This window comes from Pyxicephalus adspersus, chromosome W (assembly GCF_032062135.1).
Source record: "Pyxicephalus adspersus chromosome W, UCB_Pads_2.0, whole genome shotgun sequence".
In the NCBI taxonomy this organism is placed as follows: domain Eukaryota; kingdom Metazoa; phylum Chordata; class Amphibia; order Anura; family Pyxicephalidae; genus Pyxicephalus; species Pyxicephalus adspersus.
The window spans coordinates 2,751,078-2,769,742 of NC_092870.1; the positions used below are offsets into that span (position 1 = coordinate 2,751,078).

Here is an 18,665-nt window from a genome sequence, read left to right on the forward strand (position 1 = left end):
TCAAGGGGTGTCAGGCACGTTGTCTTGGTGTCACCTTTGACTCGGCCCTCTCATTCACCCCCCATATTCAGAACATTTCCAGGTCCTGTCACTTTGACCTATATCTAACTGTTAACAACACTGTTATTCGGCCCTCCCCTCAGGCACGTTGTCTTGGTGTCACCTTTGATTCTGCTCTCTCATTTACTCCCCATATTTAGAACATTTCCAAGTCCTGTCACTTTCAGCTACACAACATCCGCCCCTACACTCCAAAATCCGCCCCTACCTGTCCCCTGAGACCACCAAACTCCTTGTACATGTTTTTATCATCTCTTGTCTGGACTACTGTAACCTCCTCCTTTCTGGTATTCCACTAACCCAACTCTCTCCTCTACAATCTATCATGAATGCTGCAGCCAGACTCATCCATCCTTCCCACCGCTCCTCTTCTGCTGCATCTCTTTGCAGATCTCTACACTGGGTTCCATTTCACCTTAGAATCCTTCCACAGTTCAAATTCAAATCCCTCCACAGTTATTGTCCCACTTACATTTCTGACTTGGTAAAAAAATACTCCCCCAGCCGCTCTCTCTGCTCCTCCAATGACCTACTAATGACTTCCTCACTCATAACCTCATCACACGCACGGATACAAGAGTTCTCTAGAGCTGCCCCAACTCTCTGGAATGGTCTTCCTCGTCCTATTCGGTTTGCTCCTACTTTCTGCTCATTTAAAAGAGCACTAAAAACCTATTTTTCGAAACTTGCCCACCCATCTTCTTCTGTCTTTTGAAACCATCACTACTTCCCACCACTACATATCCCCCTCCTATTGTGTGTAAATTCCCCCACCTACTAGATTGTAAGCTCTTCGGGCAGGGTCCTCTCCTCCTGTATCATAGTCTGTATTAGTCTGTCATTTGCAACCCCTATTTAATGTACAGTGCTGCATAATATGTTGGCACTATATAAATCCTGTTTAAAAATAATAATAATTTAAAAATACTAAACTTCCTACTTGGACAGCAAAGTAGATACACAAAGTACCAATGTTTCATCTGCTTGTGGGATAGTAGAGCAAAGCAAGATCACTAAAAAAAAGTGACATGGCCTCCAAGGGAAAACATGAAAAAAGGTGCGGCTAACATCATTACCAAGCCAATGGTTGACAAAGAAGAAAATCATTCTCCCTCCAGTACACATAAAGTTGGGATTAATGAAGCAGTATGTTAGAGCTCTGAACAGAGACAGTGAATGCTTCAAATACATTTGTAGATTCTTCCCTGGATTTAGTACTGAAAAATTAAAAGCAGGAATCTTTGATGGACCCCAGATTCGGAAACTGATAAATGATTCAAATTTCACAAGTTACATGACTGATACTGAAGGTTCTGCCTGGCTATGTAATGGCTGTCAAGAACTTCTTGGGTAACCGTAAAGCACAAAAGTATTAAGAACTGGTATAAAACTTACTCTCAAACTTTAAAAATTTGGGTGCTACTATGAGCATAAAGGTACACTATCTCCATAGCCATTTGCAAAAATTTCCAGAAAACCTTGGCAATTTCAGTGAGGAACAAGGGGAGAGGTTCTGTCAAGATATAAAGGTGGAATAAAGGTATTAGGGCAGATGGGATAGACACATGATGGCAGACTACTGCTGGAGCCTTCAACGTGATTGTCCTGAACATCAGCATAAAGGGAAATCACACAGAGTTTTTCAATTACTTCTTTGTGATTAGTTCTGTAAATATACTGAATATAGAATATATTAACATTAAGTATTTCAAAAATTTAATTTTGTATATGTAGGCATATTTAGTTTAATTTTATATAATTTTCATGTTTCACTAATTTTCTATAAGGTTATTATTGAGGTCATTATTTAAAAAACTAGAGCCAATATAGTAAAACCAATACCATATTTGGAATCTGTGCATCAAACATAACCTAGAATGACTTTAATCTGTTTGGCAAGAAAATGTTTGTTGACCAGTGTTAAAGCAGGAGTTCTCTGAAGACCTGAAAGTTAGGATAAAAAGGTTCTGGAAGGCTGAGCTAATGGTTCTTAAACTTTCTACAGTTCACACCAAAACTCATTGTACTTAAATGAGCTTAAGGTTGCTTAAAGTATAGCTGTCAATGTTAATAACAATACTAATATTTAAGTGCCATCTAGTCAATAAGTCTTTATAAAGCTGTGTTCATACTTTCCATGACTGTATCCTCCTACCTTATTATGACTTATTATGACTGTCCTCTTCTTATTTCTTTCTTTACTTTTCAATTATCTTTTCCACTCAGTTGGTTCATCCCATATACGTCCAAAATCAAACGACATCAGCCTTGCCATATAGCCTTCTAGAGAAAGGCTGGATAGATTAGTTGAAGGATCTGTTTGTTTCATTACGTTGCTGTATATGTTGCAAGGTCAATGAAGTTGACAGGTTAATGAAGTTTTAGGATTTAAAAATAAATTGAAAAAAAAATATTAACTTTCATTAACCCTCTGCTTGGTTCAAGATGCTATTGATGCTGATGCCCTTTTTCAAAAGCCAGTTTACCCTTTCAGTGTTTTCATATAGATTTATTTCATGATGTGCGCGGTGGCTGCAAAGGCTGACATGCTAACCCCCGCGCGCGGTGGCTCAGGGGTTAGCATTTCGGCCTTTGCAGCGCTAGGTCCCAGGTTCAATTCTCAGCCAGGACATTATCTGCATGGAGTTTGCAGGTTCTCCCCGTGTCTGTGTGGGTTTTCTCTGGGTACTCTGGTTTCCTCCCACATCCCAAAAACATGCAGTGAGGTTTATTGGCTTCTCCTTAAAAAAAAAAATTGACCTTAGACTACATTAATGACATATGACTATGGTAGGGACATTAGATTGTGAGCTACTTTGAGGGACAGTTAGTGACATGACTATGGACTTTGTACAGCACTGCATAATATGATGGTGCTATATAAATACTGTATGATAATAATGTGTGCTCTTAGCAAAAGAAAATGGTAAATTAAGAATGAGTGGTGGGATCTTGACAAAACTGACTGACCTGTAAACTAGCAGAGTGAGGGATGTTGTATGCAAATTAATGTCTTTCCCTCTAAAGGAAGACATTTGTTTCAGGATTCGCCCATAATGAATATGCAGGACCTATCCCGCCATACGCTGGCTTTGATGAGGGCCCTTCGCCCCTAATGGAAGTTTTGAGGGCTGAAGGTCTACGCTACAGATGGGGGTTTCCGTTCCACCTTGCAGCAACCAAAGATGGAGTTACAGCGTTTTTTTCGCAGTATTGTGGATTTACCCTCTTTTTTGGCCACCTTTTCCTTGCCAATTGTTTCACTCCCAGATTGACCGGCTGGTCCTTGCTTCTTAGATGAACCAGAGGCAGTGGAATGGATGACAAGTGCCATTTTCAAATTTTTCTGTTTTGCTTTGCCAAATAATTTTTTGGATTCATTTCTATTTTTCAATTGTTTTTTGTCTATTTGTCATTGAAGGGGAAAGCCTATTTAATGACGATTTGTTTGTATTGGACTCAATACAGCTATTTTTTTGTTGAATCCAATACAAAATTATTTGAATTTCCCGCCGATCCTTCCACCTGCACCAACGTCACCGGGAAACCCCTGAGATTGTCTCTGCATTGCACGGCTGGAGATCGGAGGAGAAGGACGTCTCCCCAGGGCTTGCGGGGACCAGCAGGACGACGGGGGACGAGTCACACTTGGTATTACTGCCAGGGGGGTTAATGCGTCCATGGCCTGGTAGACCCCTCTTGGGGACGCTGGAAATATCCAGCTCCCTATCTGGTGCAAAATTGAAATACTTCGAAGGGTGGGTATCAAGTGTCACAGATCAGCAACATAGTTGATCTGGGACTTGTAGTCCACCTTCATGCACTGCATAGATGCTTGTCTTACCTTGCTTCAGGCTGTTCTGCCCAGACCTTGGAGACATAGGCGTCGCCGGATTTGACCTGCTGGTTATATAGCACCTGTTTAACCAGTCCCCCCCCACCCAGCCTGCCTGTTAACCTCTGTATAATGCTGTGCTCAGTCATACACGCCTTGCTTTGCAATTGGTTTCCTACCTGAAGCTCCAGTTTGTGTTTGTTGCTATTTACCGATTCCCTGGTTCTGACTTCGGCTTGTTTTTGGCTACGCTAGTTCGTGCCTGCCCTGACCTGCTCCTGTTTCGGAAATTGCCTGACAAATTTGGACTACACTCCAGTTTCCTCTGCAGTCAGCTGCCATCTGCACAGGTGTGTCTGAGGGCCGCAACCTAGGAGCCACCTTCAGCAAAGCCCATCATCCCTTGTGGGGTGCTCTGGTGAACACCAGGCGGTTCCTTAGACTCTGTACCTGTACCTAGCTCACACCTCCGCCAAACGTGCAGATAGCACAGAGGCTCCAGTCTCCCGAGTATTCATGGTATCTGCCGTGACATCAATATGTTATGTTGCCTCAGTCTTATCTATAGGCATCAACGACGCAGGATTTGTAGAAGCTGGTTAAGAGCAGGATACAATGAGCTAAGCCAATTTTGCATAACACATTTCTTACTGGCAAATATACAAAGATGTTTTTTTAACAAACGTGTCGTAGAAGTTGTCAGAAATACTGTGCGTTTTAGTTGAATACAAAAAAAAAAAAAAAGGGAGTGGTGTAAGGGCAGTGCATATTTTGGGCTTAGTATGGAAAAGGGCAGTAGCTGATCTTCTATCACGTGAGCCAATTCTGTGATTCCACTGGATTTCCAAAGTTGCAAGGCCTTAAACTGAGATCCCTGCGGGAAATAGGGACAAGTGTGTATGGGTAGAGTTGGTGAAATAGTATGGAAAACCCTGTACATTTTCTTTCTCTCCCTCCATGCTACCAAAGTGCCCCTGAAAAGCAGGTTTCTCAGGGGATGTTTAAGAATAGCAGATAGGGAAGAATGTAGAAGTGCTACCAGTGATGAACACGAGCCTACAACTGCCGATTCTAAAGTAATATCAGTGTAGTATCTGGTGTAATGCCACCAGTCTCTGGCATGTCATAAGAGACATGCTATAATATATTTCCTAATAACAGGAAGATTTAAATCAAAACAGTCCTTACTCTTGCATAATTTAAGCCTTGCAATATGAGGGGTCTTACCCTGCCAAAAAAAGTTGGTAAATGCCGATTGTATTTTGTTAACATTGGAATGTCTGAGAAGAAAAGGTAGGATCTGTTTAACAATCAAATGAAACTTATTTTTTTTTTGTACGTTTTGGATTTTTTGGTTTTCCCGCAGTTTTACATGATGATTTACGTTAATCATTATTTTCAATATTGTTTGATAACCCTGTAAAATTTAGTCAATTACATCTTCTATATCAAGCTCATCCCCCCTATTTGTGTACATTGGTGCTGTCCAGAGTTTCAGTTAAAAATCCTTGTATTGATCTTTAAATTATCAAGAATGCGCCTGGGCACACAAATCACAACCAACTCTGGGGTATCCTTTGAACAAACATTATTCCGTAATGCAGGTACAGGCCGAGGTCAAAACACCAAAGGTCAAGCCGATAAGCGAGGTTTAAAAGGATGATGCAGAAGGTGTAGTCAGGGACCATTCCAAGTCAGGGCAGGCAGAGTTCATGCAAAGTCAATAATCAGACCGGGTCGCTGCTGGTAATAAGTCTGAGCTGATGACAAGACAACAGAGGTCAAAAAGGTAATCCAACATACAACGCACCCAAGCACACTATAACACAGAGGCTTTAACGGGCAAGGGTGCTAATGACAGGGTCTCAATAAATGGGCAGAGTGCCCAACCCACCTGGCGCTATTGGATTGGAAGAAACATACTGAATAATAAATCCCTTGCGCCCGATTTGGCTGCAGGGAATTCAAACTATACATACCTCGGGGGGTACAAAAGGCGCGTCTCTTACAGCAGGACCCCTGAGCCGTGCAGTGCTGTGCACGCCCACAGGAATGCTGAAGGTGCGTGCAGCACTGTGCATGTCTGCAGGGATGCTGGGGATGCCGTTCGGCCGGGAAGGATCCCTCTGCCAGAGAGAGGGGACACGCTGTGAGCAGAGCAGCGGTGGCCCGGGCAACGCGGGATCTCTGGCGGGGTAAGTACCTTACATTATCATAACGATTGTGGCGTAGCACCTCTGAATAATCCGCAACTCATGAACATAATTAATTGTATTAGTTAGTTATAAGTAGTATAATGAGTGCATCAGGGATGTTTGGGAGGACAGTTTGTTACTTAATACTTGCAAGGTAAGGAAGCGACCCAGTTCTTGATCAAATAAATCTCCAGGTAATTCTTTTCCCTTAATATGTCATTGGTGAAATACTTGTTGAGTGGATCCTTGCAGGTCTAACCCTGAAAGGTAGGTATCGCGAGTGACTAAAAGTCTCATCTTTCTTCTTCCCTTCTTAAAGGCAAGTATGGTGTCCCTGATTGAAAAAGCTTATCTTAATCAGATGGCATCTACCCTAAGGGGCAGAGGTAAGTTTTTCCAAGCAGTAAGTTCCAACAAAATCTTATTGACAAGTGAAGCATAGATTAAATTGTAAATTTGTTGCACTTTTCTGGAGACATGTATTCCCAAATACTTAATAGTATTTTGGGCAACCTTAACACCAGTGTGGGTTAGCCAAGATAATAAAGTTGAAGGGCAATTATGATTTAGGAAGAGCATCTCAATTTTGGTTTGATTTATATGGAAGCCAGGGAATTGCCCATATATTCTTATATGTTCAAAAAGGTTTATTAGATCTTTTTTTTGATTATTCGTATGAGTATTTGGATTATTCATTGGAGTATTACATCATCTGTGAATAGTTTGGCTCTAACTTCAGTACGGCTAATGAGGACCCCTTAAACCCCCCTAGCGGTATTCCCGAGTGTGACTCGAGGGGAGACGGGACAGCCCTGTCTTGTGCCTCTATGCAGGGAGTACTCCAACTAAATGTACCTGTGCTTTTGGAGAGGAGTACATAGCCCTTAGGAAGGAGAGAAGGTGGCCCCGAAACCCAAATCTCGACATAACTAAATGAAGCCAAAAGGGCCGCCGACAGGGAGAAAGCATCTGACAACCTAGCCTGCTCCAACAATTTGCGGATGGACCGACCCACCACAAAACCAGACTAGGTTGCATCTATAAGTGATAGGCCAGCACCTTAGATGAAATATTTTCACATTCTGGTTAATAAGGGATATTGATATATAAAGGGTATGATCCCAAATCCATAGAACCCTTTTGTTTTTCATGAAGAATAGGCTAAATGAATGAAGATATAGGCTAAATGACCAGAAGGAAGGTAGGATTGGTCGAGATATAGAGTATTATATAAATTTGCTAATGTGTCAGCTAGGTTCTCTAATTTGTATAACCATCTGGTCCTTTGGCATTGGCGGATCGCTTGATCCCTAGGGGAGCGATGGATCAATCCTGTTGTATCACATAATGTCATCACTGGTTTTGATTAACAATATCCTCTAGCTAGGTTAGCCAACAATTTACCAGATTTATTGCCGTTATTTCGGCAATAAATCTGGTAAATTGTTGGCTTTAAATGTTCAAGAACTCTACTTCTTTATACAATCTAAATTGTAATACGTACATCACAAACTTGTTTGGCTTGTTTCCAGATGTCTCTATCTGCAGGAAGTAAGGAGGATTTATATTAATTATAAGCTGCTCTAGCCTGATTACAGGTGTCAATATTATTTTGCATGGTTTTCTTGCGAAGGGTCGAACAGTGGACTATGATATTGCCTCGTTGAACTGCTTTAGCTGAGCCCCAGTACAGTTTTGAGTCGGATTTATGTGACGCATTAATATTTTCGTAATCCATCTACCAGTACTTTATTTATTGTTGGAAATTTATATATAAAACAATATGGACAACTCATTTTTCTTAATCAAATTTAAATCACATGCCACATCCCTATTTTAACAATTTGAACAGACAGAAGGGGATGATTTGGGGACTTTTAAGGCACTCAACCAAACAAAATATTTGTGTTTCATAGGCATATTCTAAAACATTTATTTATTCAAAACTGCATTTAAAAATATTCATAAAATTAGTCTTTACAGTTCCATAGTTGGTCTAGTGTGTGTTAGTAGGCATTAAATGTTCAAGGCGTTTCATGAAGCAAACTCCGCTTCATCAGGAACAAATAGCATTTTTTTTTCATCAGTGGCTTCCTGGTTTGAGCATCTAGACCAATCAAGATCCTTTCTTAGAATGGTATAGTATGCAGACCAATACCACAGCAGGGACGGAGAGAGGGAATAAAATCGATTAAATGTTGGCCTATAATTGCTTGCTTTTGAGATAGGGAGGTCCAGTGTATAGGGATGGGCGAGCAAAAATAATAAGTTAATCCAGCGGCGAATTGGGCCTTTCTCACTTACCGAAAATGTAAGCAAGAACGGCCTTCTGATTCGCCTAGAGGTCGAGCTCTCGCCAAACAGGAGGATTTCCAGGGCTGCATCATGCAGCCCTTAAAATCCTCTGCTATTCCTGGGCACTAGAGGTTAATTAACCTCTAGTGCCCCGGGGATCACACGCTCTTCTCAACGAATACAGCCACAGCTGCAATCATTGAGAGGATGCCCAGACAGGAGAACCTCCTGACATTGTAATATAAGTATCTCTTACAAATGATACATTTGTATCTAACAAATATATCATTTGTAAGAGATAGTTATATTACAATGTCAGGAGGTTCTCCTTTGCCGGGCATCTTCTCAATGATTGCAGCTGGGGCTGCATTCATTGAGAGGAGTGTACGATCCCCAGGGCACTAGAGGTTAATTAACCATGCAGCTCTAGAAATCCTCCCGTTTTAATTTCCTTTTTCCACGAAACCTTCGGAAGTTCGAAAAAATTTTCGTGAGAATGCCAGAGGCATTCTTGCTTATCCCTACCAGTGTCTCCTACATCCCTGTTTCAGTCCTTTTACAACTTGTGTAGATAGATTGAAGATGTAAATTCTCATCCTTTGCTAGGCAGGAGGGAAAGTACCACACAAAATCTGGTTTATAAAGATGATCCTCAAGAAGAATAAAGGAGACTGGAACACGATCAGAAATCATTATAGGATGAATTTTGGCATCAGCCGATCTAGATAGCAATGTATCGGATAGTAAGATAAAATCTATCCTAGATAGAGTTGAATGAGCTGTGGAATGATGGGTAAAGTCTTGTTCAAAGGGATGCGAGTTTATCTACCAGTCCAGTGGATGACAAAAAATTCTCAAAGTGAGAATCGTTGTGGTTGGAGGTGTTACATCTTCTAAGAGTCGGTCTACGATCCTCAAAACCATTGGGAACAGCGTTGAAGTCCCCTTCAACAAATGGTACTGAGGAGTATTTGAGTTAATTTCAAATAGAAGGTTTGGTTGTCTTGATTTGGTCTATATACTGCTATCAGCTGTAGCGGAGACAAAGGAAAATGTAGGTGGATGGTGGCCCATCTGCCTGTTGAATTGTCATGCTTTTTCTCCACAACAGAATACACCAGCTTTTTGTGTATTATTGTGATATTGGGGATAACAATAATTCTTGATCTCCCCTTAAAATAAAAAAATTATGTTGTCTTTGTTTTAAAACAGACCAGGATCATAAATGTCCCTTTATCAGATATCAAATGTACTCAAGATAGCTCCTTTAGATTAATGCAAATGGTTAGAATATGCCACACCCCTTTCAATCTAACATTGTGTTATGTCACGGATATAATTTGTGACAGTTTATGCAAATATTGATGGGTTCAATTTGAAGTGTACAAAGAGAGATAACACAAAGACTTGAATGATTATACTATTTAATAAGATAGACAAAACAATGCAATACTGTAATAACAATTAATAAGCGGTAACAAAAGATACTTAGCTGCGGAAGAAAACTGAATTCACCCAAAGATTCTGCTGGAAATCAATAACTTGGCAGATGATCAAAGAAACATGTTGCATCCAGCAACTGGAAATCAATAACTTGGCAGATGATCAAAGAAACATGTTGCATCCAGCAAGCTCTGGTCAAGACTCCTTCATTAGGTATGGCACTGTGTTTTTAACTACTCAGGAAGGAACTAAGACAATGGCTGGTGTTTGACCAGTACTGACCCATAATTATCCTTAAACCTTACAGGATATGCTGCATTCCTTTAGGATGACCTCATATATGGTATACATATACCAGTATATACTGGTAAAGCATTATTGTTGGTGAGACATAACTGATATTAAATTGTGCTAACCCAACACATTGCAAGACACTTTCTTTGGCTGGGTCATTGGCCTTGGGACTTTTAAAGCATATAATATTTTTTTGAACACCTCAAACAATATATTTAGAAATAATCCAATGATTTATTCATTTATAATTCTTAAAACATCACAAAAATCCAAAAGGTACATAATAAATCCAGAGGTTAGTACATAATGAATAGGCTAATGATATATCAACTGGTTTCTCAGAACAAAGTCCGCTTCATCAGGAGTTCATTAGCCTATTGAATACAGACATTTACATATTCATTATAACAACTCAGCATTATCTTAATGCAAATATTGTATTGACATGTAGAGCACTTACTGCTATCAATAGAGATGTCTATTTTCTGGATAAATGAGTCACATGATCCATCAATGTAGGTATCCTATATCAGGTTGGTACAGGCTTCAGATTAAAATGAAAAAGGCTAATTAACTTTAACAGCTTACTTTGATTGCATTTTTACACCTTAGTGACAAGCCAAACAAGTGAGGATTTTGAAACCCTTCATTAATATACCTTTAGCTGTGAGTGTGCATCAGACACTATCAATTAACTAATTAATCCCCATTTTGGATTTTAACATAAATTCTCACATATCAATGCAATCGTTTCCAAACTAGTAATTTTCTATATTCATACGTATTCCAATGTTAGGTGGACGATTTGTTTCAAAAGGGACTAGAGCACAAAGAGAGGGGGCAATCAATGTAGTCATATCTAATTAGTGCTACTGAATATACTATTTCATATAAATCAATAAATCCTATGAAAACCCTCATGCTTAAGCCTATCATAGACTTAGTAACAGATTAATATTAAACAGTTAAACTATAGTCATGAAATTATCATTTCATATTTTAGAAAAAAAAACAGTTGCTACATATAATCTATGATTTAAACTACAAAGTTCACCACAGTATAAAAAATTTGTTCAATGGTCAGCCTATTTTCTGTATGCCTTGTAGATAACCCTTATTCAAATATTTTCCTTCCTATAGAAGCATGCCCTATTGATTGCAAAATGTCCACTGACCAGTACCCTGTCCTATAAGGATTTGGTTCCAGGATAGTGTTTCCCTGCTGATCCTTAGTATGCTCTCCTTGTGTCAGGTTTTTAAATGGTCTGGCCCTTTCCTCTGCTGGCGTCCCTCGTGGCTATGTATTGCCACTCCCACATCTGGGGATTGGGCTCTATGTGATAGACAATCAGACAGGCAATAAACTCTTACGTGCAGCCAACAGCTACATGATTAATAGGGGGAGTGTGCATTGCTGGTATCCCTGGCTACGAGGACGCAGACAGCCCTTCCTTATCAGGATCAGATGCCGGTCATCGTTATGAGGGGTGGGCATCCACCCATTAGGAAAAAGTCCCAACCACTCAACCCTAACCCTAAAGCTGCGTACACACTTCCAATTTTTGTCGTTGGAAAGGATCTTTCACGATCCTTTCCAACGACAAGGGAGTGCACGATACATGAACGGTGCTGTACATACAGCACCGTTCATGCTCTATGGAGAGGGGAGGGGGAGAGCGACGGAGCGGCACCCTGCTGCGCGCTCTCCCCTTCCCTTTCATTAGGATCGGCTGTCGTCCATCGTCCGTGGATCCGGCAGGTCGGTCGTCCGGACGATGGACGACACCGACTGTACACACGGCAGATTTTCGCCCGATAATTGGCCGATGCCGATTATCGGGCGATCAAAATCTGACGTGTGTACGTAGCTTTAGTCCTAACACAGCATGCAACATTCTTAATTACTATCAAATAAAGTGATGCATTCCTATTTGTAATCAGAGGAGAGTTTACTTTTCCTATTAAAGTTTCTTATAGACAAGTCATTGCAGTGAATGCTCATATATGTACAACACAATTGAATTGCATTTACAGGTTTACAACATAGTTGCAGATTGAAATCATAACATTTGCAATGTAGGCAATATTATTACATCCTAACATTCAAATCTAGGGTTGTCACTTATATCATCAGCGATACTAATTAGGTTTTATTTACAGTGAGATAAAGGAAAGGATGATATGTCTTGATCTGACAACCAGCATCCTTCCAGACCCTCTATTTACAACACACATTGTAAAAGTTGAAGTTTTGTGTCTCCATGTGTCATAAAACTCAGATAAGGATAGTTGAGTGGCCTCTTATTGAACTCTGAACTGTATTCTGAAACCCATTTATTAATAATCTTTATATTGCAAATATGCCATTCTGTATAAAGTGGTAGATGGCTGATTTGTAGCTGGATCATTATAATGAGCAATTTGAGATCAATAACTATTCTCCTATGCCTCAGGAAAGCCTGGAAACCATATTTATTCTGTTCTGGCGAGCCATAAGTTGGCATTTTTATAAAACCTGTACTTATGAAATTATTAATGATGGCTAGAACAAGGGCATTTTGGAAGTGTCCACAGAGCATCATAACCAATGTGGACACAGCCCCCGGGACAGCCCCCACCTGGCTATCATGGGATTGTTGTATTAGTTCCATCTCTGTTGTTGGCATAGAAGATGCCATGTAAGCCTAACAGAGGGAGCTCTCACTGAAATCATCTTGTTGCTAAGGACAATGGCACTGACACATTGAGCACTGCAGGGAGCCCAGTGACTCTGACTAATAACTTGGACTTTACACAGCAACCTGGACCAAGGCAAACCAACTCTACCTAAGTATTATTTCACAGTTTTCCCTTTTTTTTGCGCTTCTGCTATAGTTCTGTTATTGTTCTTAGATTAGTCTTTATTTTCCTGTATTTGTTTATGCACTGTTTTTGTATGTTTTTACTTATTAAACACTATAAAAAGTGTAAGCTGAATTCATGAATGCTCTAAGTAGAAATAGTGTAACCTGCTAACCCGAAAACACTACTATAAACATGATTGCTGAGACATCCCTGTCTGGAGTGGCAGTGGGTGACACAGAGAGTATTAAAAATGCAGAAGCATAACTGTGGTTGCAAAGGGTAACGATGCATGCTTCCATCTAAGCACGTGGTGGCAGTCCACCTGTGATGGTGTGTTGAGCAAGGGGTAACAGAGTGGTTAATCTTGCCCCATGATGGCCCCTCTTCAGCCTGCTGGTGCATGGACTGTTGCTGAGAGTGCTGGAAAGTCTATGCGCAAGGGTGTTGGCATGGTCACAAATATCATGACTTCTGCTTTGGTTCCTTGTGCAGACACTTACCATACTTTCCCCACCAACAGCTTACGCAGCAACTAAAAGTGTGCTGATGACAGGTGAGTTTCCTGTAGGATCGCTATATCACCATTGAGTTTTTTTTAGATGGTAGAGCACTTTTGTAGTTTTTGGGGTGATCTAAGTGCTTTGACACTCCAAGTAATTATTTTCATTCAAGGAGGTTAAAACAGAAACAGTGTTGTCATAATATTATTGTAAACCAGCTGCTGGTTATGGCCAGGCTGCGGTGCTTGGGCACACCAGGATGAGCAGGAAGACACACGGTATTAAATCACTAAGCAGAGGAGTTGTCAAGGAAGGCCGGGGTCAAGGCAGGCAGCATGCAAGAGATGTCAGGTCACAAGCCAGGGGTCAAATACCAGGGATCCAGGAAATAGACACCAGTGACACAGGGGCCACTGGGGACACAGGGAACACCGGAAGCAACAGGAGGCACAGGTGACACAGGAACAACCATAGACAGAGAGGAACACTGGAACAGCACAAGGGATAAGGCTGGGAAACAACAGACTGGGAAACAGGGTTAAAACAGGAGCTGGACAGGGGAAACACTGAATTACCCAACAGGTGTACAGGAACTTGCTCAGAAGAGCTAGGGGCTTGGCACTAGGGCAGACACGTTGCATGAACACTGAGTGCTGTGTTTGAGCTAGCTAAATAGCCAGGGATGATTAAAAGGCTATTTCCTGATAGGAGAGAGGTGTCTGAGGAAGAGGTAAGTGTGACAAAATGTCCATATTTTTATAAAATGATCTAATTGTTGTGTTAACTTTTTAAAAATTTTTGCTATGCTGTACAAACCAGTAAACATAATAGCAAGTGTGGTTTTGAAATGTTTGTCAATGAACAAAAGTAGAGTGTAACCTATGAAAAAAAATTAAGATGCTGGTCATCCTGCTTATGCATACTTTGGTACCTGTGCAGTTGTTGGCTGCATTCCCAAATGCCTAAAAGATCAGCTCATGCTTTTGCCTTGTGACTTAAAGCAAAGTTACAATGTGTAGTCTGATGGTTCAATGTGTGATATTAGGGAGATTAGCCTTTGCAGCAAGCACACCAAGTAGTTTGTTTAACTTAACAGTATCTTTATTTTTTTCAAAACAATATAGCTTCCTTGCAGCAATCAAATCAAACAGAAATGTAAAGGCAGCCTACATCCGCCTGTAAAGATCACAGAGTCCTCTGGATCCACTGAACAGTCCTTTTTTTTTTAGAAATGTCTTTAGCAACAAATTTTAACGTCCAAATAGTAATGAAAAATTCAGCATCAGCAGCTTTTCATCACAAGGCAACACAAGCTTCCTAGCTGATTTGCTCCTATACAGGCTTGTTAGCAGCCTACCTGCTGCTATTCCATCTACCTCGGAAAACGCCCTCTATAGCCCAAACTTAGGGGTGTACTTAGGATGAAATAGAAAGGCCCACCCAGTACCTTCCTTCTCATCCCAGAGTCCAGGGCTCTAATATATACTAGTACTATAAATGTCACTGGCGCCACAGGGTATGTTTTTGTGTGCCCATGGTTGCAGACCACTGAGAGGTTTTCCTATGGCATAAACCTCTCCAACTCAGTTGTGGCTCATCCAACTCATTGGCTACTCATCCATATCTTTAGCTACTCTTCCTGCTCATTAGCTACTTGTCCTACTCATTGACTACTCAATCAATTCAGTGGCAACTTTTTCAATTCATTGTCTACTAATTCAACGTATTGGCTACTCATCCAACCCTTTGGCTATCCATCCTACTCATTAGCTACATATCCGACTCATTAGCTACTGTTATAGTTTAATGCATTCCCTTCTTAAAGGAACAGAAACTTTTTGCTATTCGTTGCTTTTATTGGTACATGTGGGAGAACAATCAAATGTGGCTATTGTTCTAAAGTTTTTACCTTGTGCATGAGTTTATAACTGCAAAATGATTAGCAGCCCAGAATGGGAGTTTCTACCTTTCAAAGCAAACAATAAAATTAATACATTTAGCACAGTATAGGAACAGTTAACCTTTTTTCTTTGAACTTATTTCCATGAATAATGTCTATGTATGGATTTTAGGTGTCAATAAACAATTGGCACTATCATGAGTTCCTAACTATAAAAAGATTTACAATGTTTGTACATATGGTAGAACAATGGTCTGTTGGTCACAAACTTGATGTTGAGAAGTCACAAAGGTTTAGAGTCCAGAAGTCTCACCCTTTGAGACAATGTGGAAAAACACAAGATGTAGGTGATACAAAGTCATTTGTTAGTATGAGGCAAAAGCCTTGTATATAGTATATTTTATGATTCCTTCTTATAAAAAAATCATAAAATCCACATCACTACTTATCCAGCCCATTGGCTATTTATCCTAGTCACTGGTTACTCATTCAGTTAATTGATCACTCATCCAACCCTTTAAATACTTATCCTAATCAATAGCTATTCATTCAACTCATTGGCTATCCATCCTAGTCACTGGCTACTCATTCAACTCATTAATTACTCATCCAACCCTTTGGTTACTGATCTTACTCATTAGCTACTCATCCAACTCATTGACATTCATCCAAATAGGCTGAGCCCAAGGCTTAAATTGGTAAAAACTTTTTAAAATTACAGAACAAGTCTAGTTGAATGTGACCAACTACTAAATATTTGCAGTAGGTCAGCATGAAAGTTCTCATCATTTCCAACATGTAATATATGCATTATTTAGGTACAAGACTGTTCTGAAAGTGAGGCCCAGAAGTTTTTTTCAGTGCCCTTATGTTATAATTAGTTGTCCAATATGAAGTTTCACTTCAGCTAGAGCTGAAAATTGCTTGGGCATTGGAACTGTATAATTTAACAGCCTCACAAAACCCAAGCAATGTGCATGATGAAACAAAATTATTTAACAGTGGTTACCATTGTGCGTCAAAATGATCTATAGAATCATTAGCATATGAGAATAGCCATATGCATATCTGCAATACATACACGTTTTCCTATGGTATTAGAAATTCTATTTTTAATAAAACAATACTGCTACCTAGATTCTGAAGAGCCTGCTCATACACAAAAGGTGTTTTTGGAAATGCAGTTCTGGGGGCCTCCCAATCCTAATTAAAACTGAGCTCCCAGCAGCTGTTCCTGTAATAATTTTAGTTTGGTGATAACGTCACAGAGCACACTTGGGGTATGATCTCAAAACTTTTTGGAATGCACACAAGAGCATCCTGCGGCTTACATGGCCCCTCCTCGGATGTATTTAATCCTGCAAGGATGGGAAGGGTCATGTAACTGGCAGGAAGTTGTTGTGTTCATTTCTAATAAATTGAAGTGGTGCTGTTTGAGTTCTTGTTAAGGTGGATATCCAGGGGGATGTTGGGTCTTGGGGGAGCCAGACACCTGCAGCTGGTAGCAGTTATATGGCCTGGAAAGGTGCATGTTTTTTGTGGTTGGTGTCTCCAGATTTTCTTGTCTTACTGTCGTTTGGTTTTCATAATAGTGACTTAGTGGTGGTCTCTTCATAATGTGTGTTTTTAACATATGTCCAGGTTTATGGTAGTATTACTTTATGAAATTGTTTAATTTTGCTTGCACAAAGGACATATTGAATCCACTTGCTTTTATAATTTGTATTTATTATTTTACTTTTCAGCCCACCTTCTGGGAATATCTCAGCTGTGAAGAAAACAGTGGACAAGTTGCTGAAGGGCTATGACATCCGATTGCGGCCAGACTTTGGAGGTCAGTAACTAAGTAGAACTCTTGACAACAGTTAAGATTCATATGAAACATTCATGTATAGCCTTATAGAGATCCCCCTGCAGCTTTCCTATCCATAAAGTAAAAAGACAGCAGCAACTTGTGTTACCAAATAGTCTTCTAGTACACAGTTTGTTCATCAGTACTAAACCCTGGTGAAGGCGGGACCTATAAACCCTCAAAATGATTTGGCTTGATGTGTGCCATTGTATATAGATGTGAAAATTTTCACCAAAATCTATAGTCAAAGAGAGACAATGGAGATAATAAACCCTTGGACACACATTTAAACAAGGGTCTTGCATTTGCCCCAAATGATGCTAAGTCTGAAAGAACATGATCGCTGTAGCCATGTAGTCAAAGACACATGAACGCAACTGATTGGTTTTGCAGGTCCCAAAAATTCGGTCTCGATGACCAAATTTACAAAGGCCGTTCTCGCCTACATGTTTGATAAGCGAGAACACCCCAATTCGCTGCAAGACCAAATTTAATAAATTTGCTCGCTCATCCCCAGTGCCAAGTCCTGAGGAAGTCTAAACAGGAGTCTAAACAAAATTGAATATGGCCTTTTATGCAATTCCTCTTTTTGGAACTTTCCTCCATGCACACCCAGTCCCTACTTGAGCAAAGCCAGACCTTTGGCCACCACTACTGAGAAAGCTTCCGAAGGAAAATTATTCTCACTACACATCCTAAGACTTGACTGAAGAGAGACTCATAAAAGACAATAATCATAGCAAACCCTTAGACACACCTTTATGAGTCTTGCATTTGACCGAAAAATGCTGACCCTGCAACATGGCATTGGAGTCATGTAGTGAAAGTACTCAAAGTCTCATTAAGTGCATAATAATTACCCCTTAGGACTCTTCTAGTTTTATCAGTTAAGTAAACACTTGGTTCATCAGTCTAAGCCCCGGTAAGGGGGACTCTTTGAACCCCCTAAATCAGGGGTGTTAAACTCTGGCCCGAGAGGTCCTTTTGTTTGGCCCCCCAAAGAGTTCAGAAAATTAACTGCATCTGGCCTGCCCGCCACTACGTATTGCAGCGAGTGATGCTGCTACTACAATTCCCGGCATCACTCAGGTCTATGGCGCAGCAGCTTGTTCTGTTCTATAGACGTAAGTAATGCCGGTAATTGTAGTCTCGGCATCACTCGCGTCCTTGGAACAGCTCTCTGCCTATGCGTAGCTCCGCATTTGGCTGTTCTTGTCTTCTTCTTCTGTTGTCTTCTATTTACCAAAAATAGTCACTTTCAGCACCTGAGAGGTTTATCTACAAGTGTGAAAAAAGAAGGTAAGTCGGGGATTATGTCAAAAGACCGCAATCCCCGCTCATAGTCCCAGCGGCCGGCTTCCAAGATGGCGTCTCCCCGGGACATGCACGTGGCTGCAGGCTCTGCATTAATGGAGAAGGAGCAGAATTCACCCACAGGTACAGCTGG

At 40.5% G+C, this 18,665-nt stretch overlaps 1 protein-coding gene and 1 long non-coding RNA gene across 3 annotated transcripts in view; one reads left to right on the forward strand and one right to left on the reverse strand.

Moving 5' to 3' along the window:
• LOC140342784 (uncharacterized) overlaps window positions 1–18,665 on the reverse strand; it is an 830,340-nt gene that overhangs the window by 367,070 nt on the left and 444,605 nt on the right. The gene's annotated exons all lie outside the window — the stretch shown is intronic.
• Window positions 1–18,665, forward strand: part of LOC140342826 (gamma-aminobutyric acid receptor subunit beta-4-like) — a 235,062-nt gene that overhangs the window by 54,656 nt on the left and 161,741 nt on the right. For both annotated transcript variants that reach the window (XM_072429188.1, XM_072429189.1), the window contains exon 2: window positions 17,112–17,200. In XM_072429188.1, the coding sequence (XP_072285289.1) occupies window positions 17,112–17,200 (89 nt within the window). The remainder of the gene's footprint in view (window positions 1–17,111; window positions 17,201–18,665) is intronic.